The following is a 20095-nucleotide window of genomic DNA, read 5'->3' as shown; positions in this document are numbered from 1 at the left end:
GCACAGAGCCCAGGGAAAAAAAAAAAAGAAGAAAAGAAAAAAGACAGGAAGATAATTTTTATAAATGCGTATTTTGGGTTTTTTTGTTTTTTAGGGTTTTTTTTCCCCCAGAAAATCAAGAGGGACAAACAGTACCCTATTTTCAAATCTGGTCTTCTGCTGCTGAAGGATATGTGGGTGCTCATCCTTGGACCTCAGAAAATGTTAGCATGGGTGTTAAGCACTTTGCTGGTTTGGAACCCCAGAGCCATTTATTTACGTCTTCATCTTTTGGCCTTTTTTTTTTTTTTTTTTTTTTTTCCTTCCTTTTTAACATTTCTGCATCGGTTTCAACATCCCAAAGGTGGAGGATGGGGACAGTGTGCTGCAGCAGCCCGTTCCCACAGCCCCAGGGCAGGCAGGTGGGGCACAGCCTCCGAGGGGACGTGCAAGGAACAGCCTGCCCTGGCTGGGGCAGGGGACAGCTGGGGGCTCGGGGGGCACTGCCCATCCCTGGAGCCCATGGACACCAGGCTGGGGACAGCAGGCACTGCCCTCTGCCAGGGACACCAGGCTGGGGACACTAGGCACTGCCCATCCCTGGTGCCCATGGACACCAGGCTGGGGACACCAGGCACTGCCCTCTGCCATGGACACCAGGCTGGGGACACCAGGCACTGCCCATCCCCAGTGCCCAAGGACAGCAGGCTGGGAGCTCTGGGGAGGGCACTGCCCTCTGTGCCAGGGACAGCAGGCTGGGGACAGCAGGCACTGCCCTTTGTGCCAGGGACAGCAGGCTGGGAACAGCAGGCTGGGGACAGCAGCACTGCCCATCCCTGGTGCCCATGGACACCAGGCTGGGGACACCAAGCACTGCCCTCTGCCAGGGACACCAGGCTGGGGACAGCAGGCACTGCCCAGCCCTGGTGCCCAGGGACAGCAGGCTGGGGACACCAGGCTGGGGACAGCAGGCTGGGGACAGCAGGCACTGCCCACTGTGCCAGGGACAGCAGGCTGGGGACAGCAGCACTGCCCAGCCCTGGTGCCCAGCAGGCTGCCCCCAGCCTCTCCTGGGATTTCAGGGCCAGGAGTTGGTCCCACTGGAGCCCAAGGGCCCCTTCCCCCTGAGCCCTGCCAGCCCAAGGCTTGCTCCAGCCCCAGCCCGCAGCGAGGCACCTACCTGGAGCTAAAACAAAGTATCCTGGTGGCCTGAAGTGACACAATTCAACCGGAGGGACTCTCAACTGTGGTGGAAATCAAGCATCCAGCAAATGTGAGGTGAACCCACAGGAGTCAGAAGTAATTTGTTCACAAAGACAGGGAACAAATTTAAAAGTTTTAAAAAAATTAAAATAAAAAGGAGCAAATATCTGTTTTCACATTGTACATAATAATGATATAAAAACAATTGTCTACTTTTTTTTCCTTCTTATCCAAACAGAGTGCTTCAAAAAAATTGGCTCTAGATGACTGGTGTAATTAAATAACTAAAATGAGTGATGAGAGAGCAGAAGTTAATTAAGATTGAAAACAACACTCCCATTAATTCACTCCATCATAATAAACATCAGAAGTTGACATGGCTGGGGCCAAAATTAAAATAAAAGAAAGAGAAATGGTGTGAGCAGAAGAAGAAGCGATTTGTTTTCATATGTATATATATATATATATTTATATATATATAAAAAGGTAAGGTGGGGAGGGGTATCCATTTTAAATAGCCTAACAGCTTCATTTGCTGCACTGCCAAATTAGAACAGAATAAAATAAAGTTAAAAAAGGGGGGAGGGTGTAAATAAATTATACATAATTTACTAATCTGGGAACAGCTGACCATTATTATTATTATTATAATTACCATTCAACACTAGCAAGAAGAGGCAGTTCAACTGAAAAAAAAAACAAAAACCCCAACACAGTCATAAAATACAAACAGAAAAGAACCCTCTCTGACACGGAGGATATGATCAGCTACTCCAAGCATAATTTCAGAGCAAATCTTCTGAGAGAGAGAAAACAGAAAAGAATGTTTCAAAGCAGAGGTGGAAATCAAAATGGGGAGAACAGAGAAAAAGAAAAGAGATGTAGCAGGGTGCAACTGTCACATGCCCAAACGTGGGAGCATTGTCCTAAGCGCTCAATGGCATTTGCTTTTTGCTTTGCACGAGGTCTGCAGAGCTCAAGTTACACTTCCAGTGGGATTTCGAGAGGCCAGGAAAAGCATTCCCTCCTCCTGCCTGTCCTGCTCACCGTCCTGCACCTGCCACCAAGGGCTGAACTTGCCTGACTGAGGGGCTGCTTGCGAAGTCAGGGCTGCCAAGCAGCGCTGAGCAGGGCTCTGATTTTGTAAGGGGGCTGATTTTGTAAGGGGGCTGATTTTGTAAGGTACAGGGGTACCAACAGCAATGCTGCTCCCTCTGGGAGTAGGAATTTACTGGGAAGCGACACAGAGCTGGCATCCTCAGCTGAAGAACGATTCAGAGGAAGGTTTGTGCCAAGAGCTTCCCTTCCCCTCCCGGGCAAAGAGCAGCTCCGACAGCTCCCTGATCCTGCCCCAGCAGTGGGACTGCTCTACAACAGGACTGCAGACTGCTGAGCACAGAGAATGATTTTTCAGCTGTGAGAGGCAGCAGCAAGGGGAACTCAGCACTGCACTGGGCTGAGTTCTTGCAACCCTCCTTGGAATACAGAAATCTCCTCTCAGCTATCAGCCTTCCTTCCCACGCAAACATCCCACTGATACAAGAACAATCTCTGCCAGTGCACGGGAGAAAAAGAAGTCAGTCAAAAAAAAAAAAAATGGCCCTTTGAATCAGAAATCAGTACTCAACCAGCCTGAAGGGACGAGTTCATCAAACTGGGCCCGCTTGGTGGTAACTTAATTATGCTCAGCACCTGGTAACATTTCCAGCTGCTGTGTCCTCTGCAGAACAAACCACATTTTGGACAAGCCTTTTATGTTGTTTATGCTGCCACTTGAAGTGCAAACTAAAAGTAAAGGTTTCTTACAGACCAAGTTGCTTGGAGGGTGCAGGACTTCATTCTGGAACATGCTTTTTGCCCACGATAGTCCAAGATTATTCTTATTAGTACCATAAACACGCACACATGAAAATCCAAGACCATAAAATATTTTTTCTCTAAATTTCTTATGTCTCTCTCTCTCTCTCTTTTTTTTTTCACCTGAGAACAGCACCTACAGTTTCCTTTAAAAAGCAAAAGCAAAAGCAAAAATATATGTCTAATCTCACCAGCTGCTGGTATATCAGGTTCTTCAAGGGATTGTCTAAGATATAACACTGTCCTAACTTCAGACAGAGCAAGAAGCAAATGAAAAACCAAAGAAAAACAAAACAAGAAGAGACCAACCTAAAAAAAGCAAATTGGACTAGTTCAGCGCTTTAGTACAAATTTGGCACTTGCTCAAAGACTCAGTATGGTGTGCAACTGATGAAGAGAAGTCCTCTCTTGAAAGGAAATGCTTGTTGGGGTTAACAGAAAGACTCCCCACTTCCTTCCTTGCCAGCCACGCGCACAGGCACGCACACACACACACTTCTGACCCAGATTTGACGTCAGTCAGGAGGAGGAGAAGGAGGAGGAAGAGGAGGAAGAGGAAGAAGAGGAGGAGGAGGAGACAGAGGGGGTTAAAAGGAATTTTATCTTTTTTTTTTCCTGTCAGGTGCATTACCAAAAAAAAAAAAAATTATTTCTCTTTAAACTGTAGCACAAAACAACAAAACACATTCACAAGCCACTTGTTGGCACTGTGTACCTGAGTGAGAATTTCTAGAACATTGTAGAACAAACAGCCATAAAGTTTATTTGAAAAAAAAATAATAATAATAAAAGGTCAACGGGTAAGACTTCAGTGCTTGGGTATAGCAGCTGAATTACTGGCATTATTTTACCCATAGCTTATATCATTCTGTTGTTGTTGTCGTTGTCCTTGTTTCCTTTCTTCTGAGCCTTTTTCCTTCTGACGCAGGCTGATGTCTATTAGTCAGCTGATGTCCCAACTAGTTAAGACTAACAGTTAAAGTAACAGTCAGTGTATGAGAAAGTTAATGTGCTTGGCCACTGGCAAGGATAAACCAGACGGGGCTTTATGGATTTCTGTTTTCCTTTCCTCCTTGAAGTCCTGCGGGCGGCGGGGCCCCATCAGTTGGCCTGGCCCGCCATGTGGTTTTCACTGTCACTGCCATAGTCTGCATCGGGGTCCTCCTCCTCCTCGTCGTAGTCGTCGTAGACGTCGCCGTTGGCCTCGTCGGGCTGCAGCTCCTCCTTGACGTGCGGCTCGTCGCCCTTGGCCCCGTAGGCGCTCTGCAGGCCGGGCAGGCCGGGCTCGGGGCTGCTGGACACGCTCGAGTGCTCCGAGGGCAGGTGCGGCGAGGGCATGCCCGCCATGGCGATGGCTCCCGGGTACACCACGCCCGCCGTGGCCAGCGGCAGCTGCGCTTGTTGCCTGCCAGGAGAGAGCGCAGGGGTTGGCACGCTGCGGGGAACGCCGGGGCACGCGCGGCAGTTCCTGCAGCAGCGCCGGGAACTCACCGAGCCGTGCTCACAAACGAACCCCGACCAGTTCCACTGGTGAGAAAACCCTCTAGCTGCACCCCAGCTACAGCTTCAGCTGGCCTGATTGTGGGGAAAACGTCTTTTCTGCACCCAAAAATAAACACGCTTGCCACATGTGGCCCAACCTAAAACCCGTATGTTTTGAAAAGCTTCCTTTTAAAAAATCCAGCCTGCCATCGGGACTGGACAGAGGAGTCCCAGTAAGCAGACATAAACTGCCAACAGGAGAGAGGCAGCAAGGTCTAGGCAGACCGCACAGGAATGGCAAGGGGCTGCAGGAAAATGCCTCTGGGTGAGGAGAAAGCAGAGACAATGCTTACTCCACTTTCCTTCAGAGAGCTGCTCATTACCAGGGAGAGGAACAGTGGGCTTTCTGGAGCCAAGGTGACTTTACAGCACGGGTCACCAAAGGCCTCCCACTGGAAGGTGAGGGTTTCCACTGGGAGCAGCCCCTGTGAAAAGCAGATTCTCTGAAGGAAGAGAGGGAAAAGGCAGACTTAAAATGGAAGCGGGCACAATTGAAAAATAAATAAAAAGCAAGGAAACAACATGAGCAGTTGAGAAAATCTCCTACAGGATGCCTTTACACAGCGTCTAAGCCTCGGAATCCTGTCTGCAGTAATGAAAGAAGAATTATTCCAGGCCACAGAAATTCCCTTTGCATCAAGAACACTAGCTGTGCTATACACAGTGTTTGTTTCCCTGAGAAGCTTCAGAGTCCCGACAAGCCCAGAGGTTTAAAATTCATGCTCCTTTTGTTGCCTTCCTGCATGAAGTAATTCCATTGCAGTAATTCTGTTCAGAACATGCTGCACATTGTAATGTCATCAGCGGTGTGTCCATCTGCACTGAAAAGCCTTGCCACAGGAGACAGGGCAGAGTCTCTTGAGATGAACATTCTTAATTAAGAATGAAACCCTTCCCTGTTCCCCTGCCTGCCTGTGCCCTGGCTGCACAGTAAGCCTCACACAGTACAGTGATCCTGAAAGACTTTCCTCTGCCAAGCAGCTTTATATTTGTTTGGGATTGCTTGCTGCATTTTCAGAAACTTCCTGCCTGCCATCCAAGCAAGGCCTCCCTCCACAGAGCCCTTATTTCCACGTCTCTGAAACAACCCAAGTTGTCTCAGCTGAAGATGCAGCTCTTAAAGTAGGGAGCAGATCTAATTTGCATTTTGCTCTTAATTCAGTAGGAAGGCTTTTGTTTTCTGGAGTCAGCATCTCTGCAACAAGATTCAGCACACTTAAATTTGTTTTAATATTTAACAATAGGAACACTTTGCACTTAAATGCTGCTTTTCAGAGTGCTTTTCAAATATTAAATAATTTAAGAACAGTATTTTTCCACCTCTATGGGATGCTCAGCCTAGAGGATCTTGCAGCAGTCCTCAGGTACTAATGTATCAGGGCTCTCAGCAGGCCGTGCCTGACACGCTACCACTGAAGATGAGGACACTGAAATAGGAGACACGAAAAAACTCCCAATCCTTCCCGCTGGGATCCCCCAGCACAGCCACAGCTCCTGTTGAACCAAGCCCTTAGTGCGGTGCCCAGGCACGAGCTGGGCTCAGGTTTGGGGGTTTAGCCCTACCAGGCCTGTGCTGGGGGATGCAGCAGATGGGGAACCTAAAGCAGGAATGCAGCGTAGTGCTGGGACTGGTGGCTGCAGCCACGGCCACTCTGCCAGCTGCTGCCAGCAAGGTTTCACCCTGGGACCTGCCCCACTGCAAATTACCTCCACAAATGTCTTGATTTCAATGTCAGCCCTGTTTGGAAAGCTGAATTTCTGTAGGCAGAATTTACAAGGTTAATGTTTTTCCCCGTGATGAGGCATGCATGTTAACCAGATAAGCAGCATTTTGGGGGCTCTGTTGCCACCTATTCTTTTTCCATAAGGCCCCCTCCTCTTTTTTAATCTCTTGATGCCGAATGTTGGCTGACTTCCCTGTGTTTGTTTCAGTGCTTACCACTGGGATCACTGGACCTGCCAGCACCACAGGGTTAAGCAGCTCAAATTTCTCTGCTGAGCAGCTTATTCTAACAATGCACACTGTAGCTGTTTAAAACACAGTCTGCTGACACTTAACAGTCACTGGATAGATGTTCTCTCCTTTAGTGCTACTTCCAGCCATCAACTAAAGAGATGTGCAACCCAGTTAATACCAAAAGGATTCCAAACTCAGATGAAACAGAACACAAATTCCATTATTTCAGAGGGTCACTCTTGTTGCTGGTTTTGTTTTGTTTTTTTTTTTTTTAGGATCTCTGGGTAGCTTTTAATTTTCTCATGTGAATACAGAAATATTGTGGAATATTTGACTACTTCAGATTCTTTTTGATCTGCTGTAACCAACACCAAGGAATATCTGCAGAAGGAAAATATATGCTAGTCTTCTAGGCATATTTTATTCTAATCATATCAAACTGATCTTTAGCTGTTTATCAGAACTAGTCTTAAAATTTCTGCTCAACAGAAAGCATTTAACTTGCTGGACTGTAAGACACTCCCTGGAAGGACAAATGAACAATGCAGACATGATATGAATACAGCCTGGCATCAATCAACTGAGCCACGTTCACATCCCAGCTCAAGTGCAGTGTGCTCAGCAGTCCTTTTGCAGACCCCTTGCCACAGATCCTACGGAATGCAGACTCCTTTTTTTGGCTTTTGGATCCAGAGGCACTGCCACGGATTCCTTCAGGTACTCTCTCTGAGGCTTTGTAACAGTTGTAAGGCTTTATTAGCAGACTTATTTCATTAGAAGTAAGTTTCATTAGAAAATCTTAAAGCCTTTTTTTTTCATGCTCAGAGTGGAAATGAGACAGTTGGCCGAGGCGTTGAGTGTAAAACAGAACCAACAAAAAGGTTCCTGAAACTACCCTGGAACACCTTGCTATGAAATACAGCTCCCATTTTCTGTCAGCAGCATTCAACACTCTTGCCAGTAAACCATGATTAAGAATTGCCCCTGATGAGTGTTAGTTTTTGGACGGAATGAGCGTGTGGAAGGCCTTACCCGACGTTGAAGTACTGCCTCATCTCCTGGCGCCGGTTGCGCATGATGGCCTTGTACTCGCCGATGCGCAGCTTCTTGCCGTCCACGAGGCACGTGCGCTTCGGCCTGGGCTTGTACTTGTAGTCTGGGTACTTCTCCAGGTGCTGCTTGCTGAGCCGGGCCTGCTCCTCGTAGTATGGCTGCTTCTCTAGGTTTGTCATAGCTTTCCAGCGAGACCCTGTCACCAAAAATTAAAAAAAAAAGGAGAAAGAAAAGAGATGAGAGGCTGCTCATCCCCAAACGCTGCAAGGCACGGAAACAAGTAGGTCACCCAGAAGAAGACACCTAAGGCCATTTGGCTTTGGGCTGGGAATCTGTCAGAGCTTCTAGACAGGGTTCTGGTCTTGTTTGTATTTGACTCATAAACTGCCTGGGTACGGCCAAGATGTAGAGAGAGGTGGCACTGGAAATTGTGACTCAATATGTTACTGAAGTTTATCTACCTTCCAAAGCCTTTCAGGTGGGCAGCAAAACCACAATCCTGACAATCCCTGACACTTTGTTCCAGGAAACAAGGCAGTGTGTTTTGGAGGGAGGGACACGCAGAGTCTGCTCTGCTGGGGCCCCACACTGCCCTGGCCACGTGCCTGTTCACAGCTCCTGCTCCATGTGCTGCTGTCTGTGATCCACGGCTGGACCAAGGCATCACATCTGGACATGCACAAGCCCTCAGCCCAATCCTCCCTGACAAACACCAGGTCTTCCTGGCTCCCAGGCTGGTGGTCAGGAGAGGAGCTGACTGTAAATGCTCTGCAGTCATGTTCAGGAGCCTGCAAAGACCCTAAAGCAATGCCTCTAAAAGCTGTAAACTATCCCATATGTGTCAGGGGGGGTTTAACTCCAAGAGCAAGTGCTGGGAAACATTGCCAGCCCCAACTTAAAGAATTTACTGTGTCATGAAGGGAAAAGCACTGGGCTACTGCACTTCTCTCCCAGGAGCTGCACTATGGCTTGCCAGCCCTGTTTTCTGACTATGCTAACGTGGATATCTGAGATAGGGATATAGTAAAGACTTCAAAATTGTTTTCAACTGCCTGCTGAAAGTTATAAACTAATATTTCTTAAAGGATATAATATGGGAGCAGAAAGTAAAAGTTCTTGAATCAGTTGCCCCATTTTATTTTTCCATTAAATACAGAAGTGCTTCAGGGTAAGATACATTTCAAATAACAGGAATAGTTCAAGCTGTGAAACCTGTGGCCTAGAAAGAAAACTTTATTGGAAAATAGTCAAGTTTCCCACTGGAAAAATGTTTGAGTAGTTTCTCAATTTAATGGGTTCATAATGCCATACGTCATACTTGACTTCCTCTTGTTCCTCATTTTTTATGGTCAGCTCATGCTACTGCTCAGGCTGGTCTTATCCCACTTGCAGTAGAGGGAACACAGTTATCCTTTCCCCAGGAAAGAAAACACCTTCATTCCCTCTAGAAAGGCCCCTTCTGATTATTGACACCATTTCCCCCATTACTCTGTGGATCTTTACTCCATTATGCAGTCTGGGCTTCCAGAGGGAAGAGCTGCTACCAGCTGACCTCACGTGCAGAGATAAGCAATGTTCAAACAGTGATGTCTGTCCTGAGAAGGGGCAGCGGGCGTGCCTTTCTCAGCAAACACTGCTTTGAAGCCAAACCCATCATTTTTCATCCTGTTTACAGCATTCAGCACGCAGAGATCCCCCAGCTAGTCCTGGAGTGGGCAGGAGTTTAATGACACTGATTTTAGCTTAGGCCCAGCACCACAACTGCCTGGCTAGATGGCTTTTGGGGTCAGGACTGAAACTCCTGCACGTGCCCTCCAATGCCACACACAGCTAGTGCCTGCACCTGGGGACTGCTGCCAGGGCTCTGTGTTACACGGGGCAGCAGCCCTGGGAGCAGAATCCTGCTCAGCAGCTTGGTCTTCTGCACGGAAATGATTCCCAGCTTTTCCTGGCAAAGAGAGTGGCTGGAAAAATGACACTGGCTTTCCTCCTGGGCTTGGGGATGAATGACACAGCGACTGTCACAACACTGCACACCAACTCATGCTGCCTAAGAGGGAAACGCAGGCTGGGCCGGGGTTGAACAACGTTGAGAATTTACAGTAAAGCAGATGAGCTCTGGAAGATGCCCAGATGTGGGGGTGCTTTCAAATTCTGCATGTAGGCACTGACACACTGACGTTTCAGCAAAGAAAACCCCAAGAGTTAGCCTAAATCCAGAGCAGTCTAATCACAGACCTGCTGAAGCTCTAACACCCAGGGAAACACCCAGCCCCTTCTCCTGGTGCTGCATCAGAACAAGACACAGCACTAGGAGAATCACAAAAGTTGAGAAGCTCAGTCTTTAAACAAATCTTGACATTTGCTCTGTATGCTGTGAAGGGATCTGCAGTGCAGGCACTCACACATATTTTGAGACAGACAAATGTACAAGAAGGTAGAAATTAAGGTCAGCTCTTGAAAAATTACCATGAAAATGCTCTATTCCAGCACAGTTTCTCTTCTGCTGTGCCACTCCCCTTGCTGCAAACCTACAGTCAGACCTGGGCAGGCAGATTCCTACCCCACAGGTGACAAGAAGTAGTGGGAAAGTAAAGGCAGGAAAACAGGGCAGGATCAGGGCCACAGAACATGAAATTTTGATGCACAATATCTGTACATACAGTTATACACACAATACTTATACATAAATGTCACTCATTGTATTTTTTCTTCCTGAGCCTGCACACCCAAATACAACAAAAATCCAGGTAGTTTCATCTCTCTTCCTAGCCAATTTTTAATAGCTGCCTTCTGCAGTGATGCCTCCTCTTACTATGACTTCATTGTTCTTACAAAATGTAGTAAATATACTTTACTAGTATGTTTTGAAGTATCATACATAATTAAACAAACAATGCTGTCAAAATAAATTTTTAAAAAGGGCACATTTTCTGATGGTAAACCATTGCTCTTTACATTTGATCATTTTCACTTATTTTCTTAATAATTTACATAATCCAATCAATTATCTGAACCGTCTTGATCTGAAATTTTGAAATTTTGAAGGGTATGTAACTCTGATCTTGGAATTTCTACCCACAGGGTAAGCTATGAATGAGTACCATCAATCAACATAATATTTGGACAAAATATGCTTGCAATAGCTTTATTTGTCATTGTTTTGTGTGTCTACAAACACACAGAGGCAGGCATGGGCACCTACGCATGGTGCCAAACCCAAGCCCAAACAAGGTATGATTGCAGAAATGTGAGAAACCTTTATTTTTATGGGAAGATTTGCAGTCTTGAGCGAGCTCTCTGCTCACATCTGTGTTGGAAAGCTTTGAGTGGGTGAAGCATGCAGGGCTTTTGTCCTTGGCTACGAAACCAGAGCCCACTCCCCTCCCTGGCTGCAGGCAAAAGCACAGGCAGGATCCCAGCACAATTCTCCCTGATGTGGTGGCCGAAGTATTTAGGAAAAAAAAAAGCAAATTCCAAGAGTTTGCAGCACCAAGCACAGCCCCTGCCCCCAGCTGAGCCAGGGCACTCAGAGCTGTGCCCACACAGCTGTGTGTGACTGGGAGCACATCTGGACAGGGCAAATCTTGGAGTCCAGGGCAGAAGAGAGATGCCCTCACCATGCCCAGGCACTTGTGCTCCAGGCACACACGTGCAAGGTTCAGAGCTCTGCCCACTGCTGATTTTAAGCCAAATTTCTCTGACAAGAATTTTCAGCTTACAATATTCTCTAATTTTCAGTGCATTAGACTGACATTTTTCAATCTGAGTACCTGAATCAGGCTGATTTGATGTTTAAAAAACATTCTCACATAGACAAACACTTGTATAATGTATAATGTGTACACATTTGTGTAAACACAAGTATACATTCCAAGAGAATTTCTGAAGCTAGTAATTGACTTAATTTTTTTCCTAAAATCTTTTTTCTCCGTGAAATTAATTAAAATATTTACCGAAATATCTAAACAATGCATTATTAAATTGACATGGTCCAGCAGTCCCATTTTAGCACTTTTTTAACAATTTACTAAAAAAACCATTATCCACAAGTTTAAGTTGCAATGAACAGATGGATGACAAACGTATGCACAGATGAATTTAGTGACAAATCCGTGTATCTAATTTTTATGCTCAAAACATAATACCACAGTGTCAAACATAATCCCTAGAGAATTCTAGTGCTGGGAAGGGCACCTCCTCTCATTTTGCTATAAAAATGACCCTCAGTTGGTGAGAACTCTATCTGAGTTACTCTGAGTGACAAGCTCTGTGACCTCAGTGTGTAGCAGTGCTGCTGGGAAAATGTGAAGGAAAAATTGTGGCTTTCTAATAAGGACACCTTAATACCTGGTTGAACTGTGAGCCTCTAATTGGTCACCCTGTGCCAGTTAACAGACAGCTCCCTGCTGACTTCAAAAGAGTGGCCTTTTGCAGCTGAGGGAAGAACTTTGTAATGTTTCTGTCAAGAAGGAAGATGCCAGGACATCCCTCTCTATTGCACACGTAGAATGAGAAAAAAAAAAATCGAATGTGATGCTGTAAAGATAGAAACATCATCTTTCACTGTCTCAGACCTTGCTTTTCCCCGTATCTGGCAGCAAAACAGAGAGTTTGGAGTCAGCTATACTGTCTGTCACCTCAACAGGATCTGTAATGAATTTGCACATTTTACTCCAACTACTGTATATCTAATCAGAAAAAGATGTCTCCATATCTCCCTGATCTAGCGCCAAATAGTAAAAGGTGATTCCTTATGTTAACAATTTCAGCAGAATGGCTTATTAAAACCAGATTTTAGGGTATTATAAAATGCTTAGAAGCCCTTTAAAATGTCAACCAGGATCCCCAGAGACTGCGTAAAATGTCAGCCCAGCTCAAGCGCCTGTTTTAAGCAGAATGAATTAGCAGCGTGCTGTCGGAGGTTGTTATCCAAAACAATCAGTTAAGAGGGAAAACATCAAGCTCTCTTTGTACTTTCTATATGAAAAGGGCCATTCAGAATGATCTTGTAGATTTCTGAAGCTGATTACTTCAAAACAGGTTTAAGCAGGTCTACTCTCAATTTAGAAACAGACCAAAACTATTACTGCCCTGTCCTCCGGCTAATCACATCATACACCTCTGACCAGTATAATCACTTTTAACCAGTAGAAGGCTCTATTGCCATCAACATAACCAATTTAGCCTTCTACTCCTGCTCCCATAACTAATCCAATCATCTCGTACCACCCTTTAAATCATGGGTTAATATCATCACATCTGCCATCCGTGGCAATACATTTTGCTTCTCCAACCAATTTATCTCGTTCCCACTTGCCCCCTGCTAACTTTTCATAATACCACTCTGATCAAGGTAAGCCTCCAACCTCTGACCAGTCTAAACCTGGCACATTTACCAGCCCTGCAGCTGGTTAATGCTGCCTGTAGAACTGCACTGCATCTCTTGAGCAGCCTGCAAAAGCAGTGAGATCTGCAGCACAGGTAAACACCTTTCCTGCTTAGCCACTGGCTTGAGGGATGCTTAGGTCCTGTAGCTGTTTTTATTGGTAAAAATACAGTATCTCTAATTTGGTCACAGACATACAATTTTTCTGCTGAGAAGTAATTCACTGGCCTCGGTGAGCCTCACTAGTCACCTACTGCATCATCCAGCACAACACAGAGGAGCAACTTTGGACAGAACATGGTCCTGAGAATCTGATCAACCAGTGACAAGTTGGAAGACTTTGGCATGGGTTTCAGTAGATGATGCTCATGACAAATATTAATCAGGAGGTGAAGAGCAGACAATATGGAAATCAGGGTTTTTAAAAAATTCTTTTCAATATATGGAAGAATGAAGAACCACCGAGTGCAGGAGATCAGGTTCAAGAACCTGAATGTGCACAAATCTGTGGGACCTGACGAGATGCATCTGCAGGACCAGAGAGAACTGACGGAACTGGCCAAGCCATGTTCATCCTATTGGAGAAGCTTTGGCAGCCTGGTGAAGTTACTGCTCTCTGGAAAAAGGAGAAATGTAACCCTCATGTCCAAAGAGGAAAACCCGGGAACTACAGGCTACTCCATCTCTCCTCTGTGCATGGCCAAATCGCCGCCACCATCTCAATAATTACAAAGAACATTTCAGGCTGTGGTTAATGCACACTGCTGGGCAGCACAGGGGAAACTCCTGCCACTGCTCTTGGTGCAGTGACTGAAGCGACCGAAGAACAAGAGAGAAAGGAGCAATTCTGCTCTGTCAGGCGCTCAGCTAAGCTCGGTCGGAATCCTCTCCAGCTCTCTCTTACCTAGGATCTTGCTGATGTTGGAGTTGTGCATGTCAGGGAAGGCCTGCAGGATCTTCCTGCGCTCGTCCTTGGCCCACACCATGAAGGCGTTCATGGGGCGCTTGATGTGCGGCTCGTTGCTGCCGCGCCCTCGCGACTCCCGGTAAATCCGCGACTCCGAAACCCCCGCGCTTCCTGCAAGGCAACGGCAAAATGCAGCCAGCTCGTGGTGCACGCAGCTTCCTCTGCCAGGCTCAGCTGCTGCATGCTCCAGGAGTCGGCACTCGCAACAGGTTCATGGTTAATGCATTGTGTATGGCCTGCTTCAGTCATCCTAGTAATTCAGTACTGACAGTACAGGCCTGACAAGGAGTTTTGATTGCTTTTAGATACAAAGTATCACACAGCTTTTCTAAGCCATCTTTTACTGCTTAATTACATACACCAAATATATACTTATCAGTGCAGAATTACTTTTTTATTTGCATCCTTTCTTGCTTACAGAATGCCGGTCATATTATGCCACCTTTCTTCCACTTTTCTACGACAGAAAGGGTGTGATAGATGGCAATACTGGGCATTTCTCCTTAAGCAATTCTCTAACTAGCAAATGAATATTTACATACTTGCCTGTTTTTGTGCCTACATCTCCTTAACAATATATGCAACAGCAGAGAAACAAAAAAACATTGTGCTTGCTTCATCAAACCAGTGAAGCCCCCACAGATGCAGAGCACACAGCACTTATGGAGGATCAGGTCTACACTTCATGGCTTCCCTGTGTGATCTCACTTACCCTACATATATTTGCCTCCTTTAGTACCTTTTATTATCAAAAATACATTTTTGGTCCCATCTGGAGATCTTCAGTGGACAGAGGGAAGGTTAAAAATCATCTCCAGACTTAAAACACCCCACAATGAATCACTTCCTCCTGCCTTGTTTCGTAGCCACTTATTGCTAACAGCTCATATTTCTCATGGGCTTCCAAAGCACTTGGATTCTCCCTCAGATCCACTGACACACACACAAACCTGGAAATCTGGAAAAGCCATTTGTACTGACCATCAGAATCTCCACTCATGTTGAAATCCATCATTGCGTGGCTGAACTTCCCATCTTCACTCTGTTTTACTGCCAGCTGCTGGGTCAGGGTCTCCAGTGTTGTTTTGTCCTATATGGGCAAGATGACAGGATTTGGATCAGGAAAATAATGAAATGTTGTAACTCCAAAGTTTGTACATTATTTAGGAGGTTTACAGGGAATCTAGATAACTATTCACAAGAGTTTACTGAGCCATGTATTGAAGAATAAATAACTGGTTCTTCTGGAAGAGACAGGGATACAGACTGCCATAAAGTCCTTTTCAAAACTTGCTCATTAGCTAGTGATAAGCAAACTCTAGTGTTGAAAAGACTGGCTTGGTTAGGCATGATAAAACTGGCTGCACATCTGAAGAATACTTCAGCTCTCTGTGTTCCTGGGACTGCAAAGCTGGCCTGAAGTTTAGGTGACACATGCTCTTTTGCAATGCATTTACTGTAGCACTCTATTTCTAGCCCGCAATCCAAGTGCAGAGACATGGATGGCTTTGCTCTGTTTCTTTTTTAAAAGGCAGTATTTTAGGAAGCAGCCCATAGGGAAAGAAAAAACACCCTACAGTTCAAACTTACTCAGGCCTTGGGGAAGGTTCAGCCTGAATTAAGCATGATCCCTGGGCAGCAGTTTGTGTTCTTGTCCAGACTGTTTTGTCCAACCCTACTAACACCCCGTCCATCACTCATCTGGTCAGAACTAGCTGTGAACCCTGGATTGCAACAGGCTGCTGTGTGCTGCCAATTAATCTGTCAGGCTGCAGCAGTGCCTAAAGACTGCCAGAACAACAGGCCAGGGCAATTAACTCCAATGTCCTCTTCAAAACACCTCGCTTCCCCCTGAATTGTTTGACTTTACAAACACAAAGGTGTTCCATTTTCCAGCTGTTTTTGTTTTTCCAATGACTTCTGCTCCTGAGCATTCTTTCTTCCTGACAATCATATGTTTAAAAATAAGTCTTTTAGGGAAGCAATACTAACATTTCAAAATCTCAGGCACCGTGCCTTTTGCAAAGCTAAGAAAATGAAATGATGTGGCATTATAATGAAGTGGCTCCAGTTGAAAAAATTCTTTTGAGCTTCTTCCTGAAAGAAAAGATTTCTGTTTCCTTGCTCTGTTCTACTCCTGTTGGCTGTAAAAGATCAATAAACTAAAAAAAACCTTTCAGTTTCCACATGGCAACTGTTTCATGTAGCCTAATAATGTCACTGGGATGTGTTACATAGGAAAACAGAAAAGAGAACAATGTGAATACAGAAATGCTTCCTGCAAAGTGATGTCCCTGCATCTGCAATTCAAAGAATGGTTCAGATTCATGTAAGTCACTGCATAAAAATTTTCCCAGGAAGAGTTAGAAACAAGGCTAATCTGCTCAACTTTGTATTTTCACAGAGTTTAGGGAACATGAGGTTAACTTTCCTATTTCTCACATTCATTTTCACTATGAATCCCTTTCACACTCCTGGGGCTTTGTCTACACCCTGACACTTCCCTATGGAAAGCATGCAAGAGGAGTTCTCCTCTTGGCTTTTGCAGGAAAAGCTCATGCAGCAGACTCAGCCTATCCCAAGCAAAAGGGTTTCCATAGCACTACCAGGCACAGCAGACCCAGAAAGCTTGGAGAAGCTTCCAATAAGCACCTGAACTATTCAGACATTTAGCTTCGGCAAACTCTTTGACCCAGCCTTTTAAACTCAGCTCTCATTTCCAAAGCAGCCTGTCAGAAGTCAAAAAGTCAGGACTAAGTTTACTTTGTATTTCTTCCAAATTGATGGCAGATATTGCAATCAGGCTCAGGCTTGCCTGAGCCTCTGCACCGGCACATCTCCTAGGAGGAAAGGCTATGAGAGCTGGGGTTGCTCAGGCTGGAAAAGAGAAGGTTTTAGGGTGATCTAACTGTGGCCTTGCAGGACCTGAGGGGAGCTGTGGAGACAGATGGAGAGAGACAATTTACCAGGGCCTGGAGAGACAGGATGAGGGGCAATGGCATTACACTGTAGACAGCAGGTTTAGATTAGATGTTGGAGACAAATTCTTTGCTCTGAGGGTGGTGAGGCTCTGGATCAGGCTGCCCAGAGTTAGAAATTATGGAGACCCCACTCCTGGAATTGCTCAAGGCCAGGCTGGATGGGGCTCGGAGCAACATGGTCCAGTGGAAGGTGTCCCTGCCCATGGCAGGGGGTTTGGAAGTTGATGATCTTTAAGGTATCTTCCATCTCAAGCCATTAAAAAACCCCAACTGCCTCCTCAAACCCCCAAACAAAACAGTATTAGGAGAGCAGAAAGAGATCAGAGCACCCTGGCAGGATGCAGAAGTCTGACCATAGGTCAGCAGCATTGTGATTTCCTGTCCTATGCTCTTCCCATAAACACACAGCAGCTGATTTTCCCCAGTCCTGACACAGAGCAACACTTTCACAATCACTAAAGGTTTGAAAGGGGCCAAGCAGCAATCCCAAGTGGCTTTGCTGGAAAGCATTCAGGTGGTGACTTACTGCTTTTCATTTGATGGAAGTACCTATTTACCTTTTCTACAGAGTCTTTCTGTTTATGGCCAAGTATTTATGGAACCTCCAAAGAAACAAAGGAGAAGATTTTTTTTTCTCTGATCCCAAATTAACTGGCAACCTGTTGATATCGCTATCCCAGCCTCCCCTCACAGAATGACAGAATGGTTTGGGTTGGAAGGGACCTTAAAGATCAACCAACTGCAACTCCCTGCCCACAACAGACAGGGACATCTACATCACAACTTCAGACGAGAAATCCACACCAGTCTGAAGTTCATACAAAACCATTTGTCACCATTATCATAACTCAAAACCAAATTGCAGTTCCCAAAACTCCCACCACTCTGCTGTGCTGGGTTAGCTGCTCTAACAGTAGCAAGGTGAGGCCCAGCCAGTGCCTCAGGTGGGTTTCAGTGTCTCGGGCCCAGCAGAACATCCCTTTGTTCCAGGCAGGAAATGCCATTCACCCTATGAAAAATGCCAGGTGGCATCTACTGCAGCCTAGATCTAATATTGCTGGGAACAACAGGCAAGGTTGGTCCAAACCCAGGAAAGAGGTGTGAAGAATTGCTTGTGAGACAAGCAATGCTGAAAATTAGACAGCACAAAGCAGCAAAAAACAAACAGCAAGGAGCACTCCTGTCCTTCCAGGAGAAGAAGCATCTCTTGTTGAACATGAAGGGATTCCAAATTTCTGAATTTTGTATCAGACCTCAGAAGGCTGAAAGACATTTTATAAGTATTTCATTTTTTATGAAGGGCTTCCTAATCATAATTTCTATTGGATTGTAGGAGAGGCTCTCTGGAGGGGGAGCAAGAGCTCTGTTGACTGGATCATTTAAAATTTTAATGGGTAAACCAGAGAAGATAATACTGTAGAGACCATTCAATCTCAAAATAGCCCAATTGTTCAAAGTGTAACCAGAGAGGTTTCATCAACAGCCACAATGTGATGAAGAGTTTCTAAAACTTTATTAATCAAAGAAATTAACCTGCCAGAGAAGACTGATTTGTACCACAACTCCTAGAATTGCTCTAATATTCTTTTCTAATGTTGTTTTAATTATATTTAAAAGAACAAAAATACATACACACATGGAGTATGTCATGTAAAAAAAAAATATAAGAAATGACTAAGCACCACAAGTCAGACTCAGTTTTGTGGTCAGCTGCAAAAGTTAGTTGGCTCTCTGTCATGGATAGCTGTCGTAGTTTAACAAAACACTGATCTAAAAATGACAAGAACTTGGTTGCAGTCTCTTTCATAGAAGAAACATAAAACAAGAAGAGTCAAAACATATGTAGAACAGCCTGATGCTGCTTGCCAGAACTCCTCCCAGTACTGCATGAAAGTGAAGCAAGCCCTTGGAAGGTCTGAGAAACGCGAACATCCCGCTGGGTTTGCCTCCTGCCCTCCCTGCTCCCCCAGCACTGCTCAGGGCACCAGGGCTCAGGGGGCACTGGGACCACTGCACACCGACATCCCAGAGGGACTGCAGGCTCCTCCGTCCTGGGCATGGCTCCCTGCTCCCCCCTGGAGCCATCCTCCTGCTGGGTGCCTGGCAGACCCTGTGGCGCTCTGGCCAGAGCCATTTCCCATGGCACAGTCCAGGTTTGCACTTCCACTGGAGCAGGCCACGCTCCCCTCTGCTGCTCCCCTCACCCCAAACCCGCTCTCCCTGACAGGAACACTTCTCCCCTCTGCTCTGATGCCTGCAGAGAAACAGCCAGTTCCAGGGGAGGAGTGCTCAGGACCATGACTTCACCTTCCTGCTTTTCATATCCAAGGCACTGAAAGGCCAGGCAAAAAGAAAAAAAAAAAAAAATAAAAAAACGTGGAGAGAGCCAACCACAGTTACCTAGGGACTGCAAGGAGAAAGTTGCTGATCATCTCTTGCACCTAGGAATTCCACACACACAGATGGACACAGCCTGCTACCTTTGCTCAGTGTCAATAAATTAAAATGAAACAGATGGTTACCTGCTACTGTCCTTTTGTGTGTCTCACTTTTTCCCTTCAGCTACAGTTTGTCCAGCTATTTCCCATATCCAAATGCTAAAGGTGGTATGTTCAAATAGATTTCGGTTTTGAGGAGGTAGTTTTTATCTTGGATTGCTGAACAGGACCTGTGACAGCACCTGATGTGGTTTGTGCTCTATTGAGGCACATCTCCTTGCCCAGCAAGGCCCTGTAAACACCAACCCTTCCAACACATACCCTGCTCAATACGCACCAGATCCTAAAGTTTTGGGCAGATTAATTGCTATGATTGCACAATAAAAGTTCACTTTATGACAGAAAACCACACTGAATTATTAGACAAGCTGGTGGCACCAGGTGTTATCCATTCAGCCCTGTGGTATTTTCCTCAGCTCTCCAAGAAGGTGAAGAGTCCTGTGCTCCATCTAACATGAAGACTTTGTAAAGGTAATCTTTCTGTGCAATCCCTCTGCCTCGTGTGCTAACAAACATCAGAATAGGCTACAACTTTCACCCAGAGCCTCGGCAAGTGTGGAAAATGTGAAGTAGGCAGGCACGAGGGATGGTGGAGAGCTGGGAGAACTCAGGGGAACAACTGGCAGCAGCGAGAGCTGTGCCCAGAGGTTTGCACATGATGGATTATTT

The 20095-nt window shown here is 45.7% G+C and overlaps 1 protein-coding gene across 1 annotated transcript in view; it reads right to left on the bottom strand.

Moving 5' to 3' along the window:
* Window positions 1-953: 953 nt before the first annotated feature.
* The window catches only part of SOX5 (SRY-box transcription factor 5), a 282734-nt gene continuing 263592 nt past the window's right edge, over window positions 954-20095 (bottom strand). Inside the window, exons 12-15 of the mRNA XM_041398803.1 lie at window positions 14929-15037; window positions 13885-14058; window positions 7571-7787; window positions 954-4444 (exon numbers count right to left, since the gene is read on the bottom strand). Coding sequence (XP_041254737.1) covers window positions 4141-4444; window positions 7571-7787; window positions 13885-14058; window positions 14929-15037 — 804 coding nt within the window. The 3' untranslated portion in view covers window positions 954-4140. The remainder of the gene's footprint in view (window positions 4445-7570; window positions 7788-13884; window positions 14059-14928; window positions 15038-20095) is intronic.

This window comes from Onychostruthus taczanowskii, unplaced genomic scaffold, assembly GCF_017590055.1.
Source record: "Onychostruthus taczanowskii isolate IOZ18803 unplaced genomic scaffold, ASM1759005v1 scaffold15, whole genome shotgun sequence".
Lineage (NCBI taxonomy): Eukaryota > Metazoa > Chordata > Aves > Passeriformes > Passeridae > Onychostruthus > Onychostruthus taczanowskii.
Note: the sequence above shows the minus strand (reverse complement) of the source record. Positions and strands in the feature narration are given on the sequence as shown.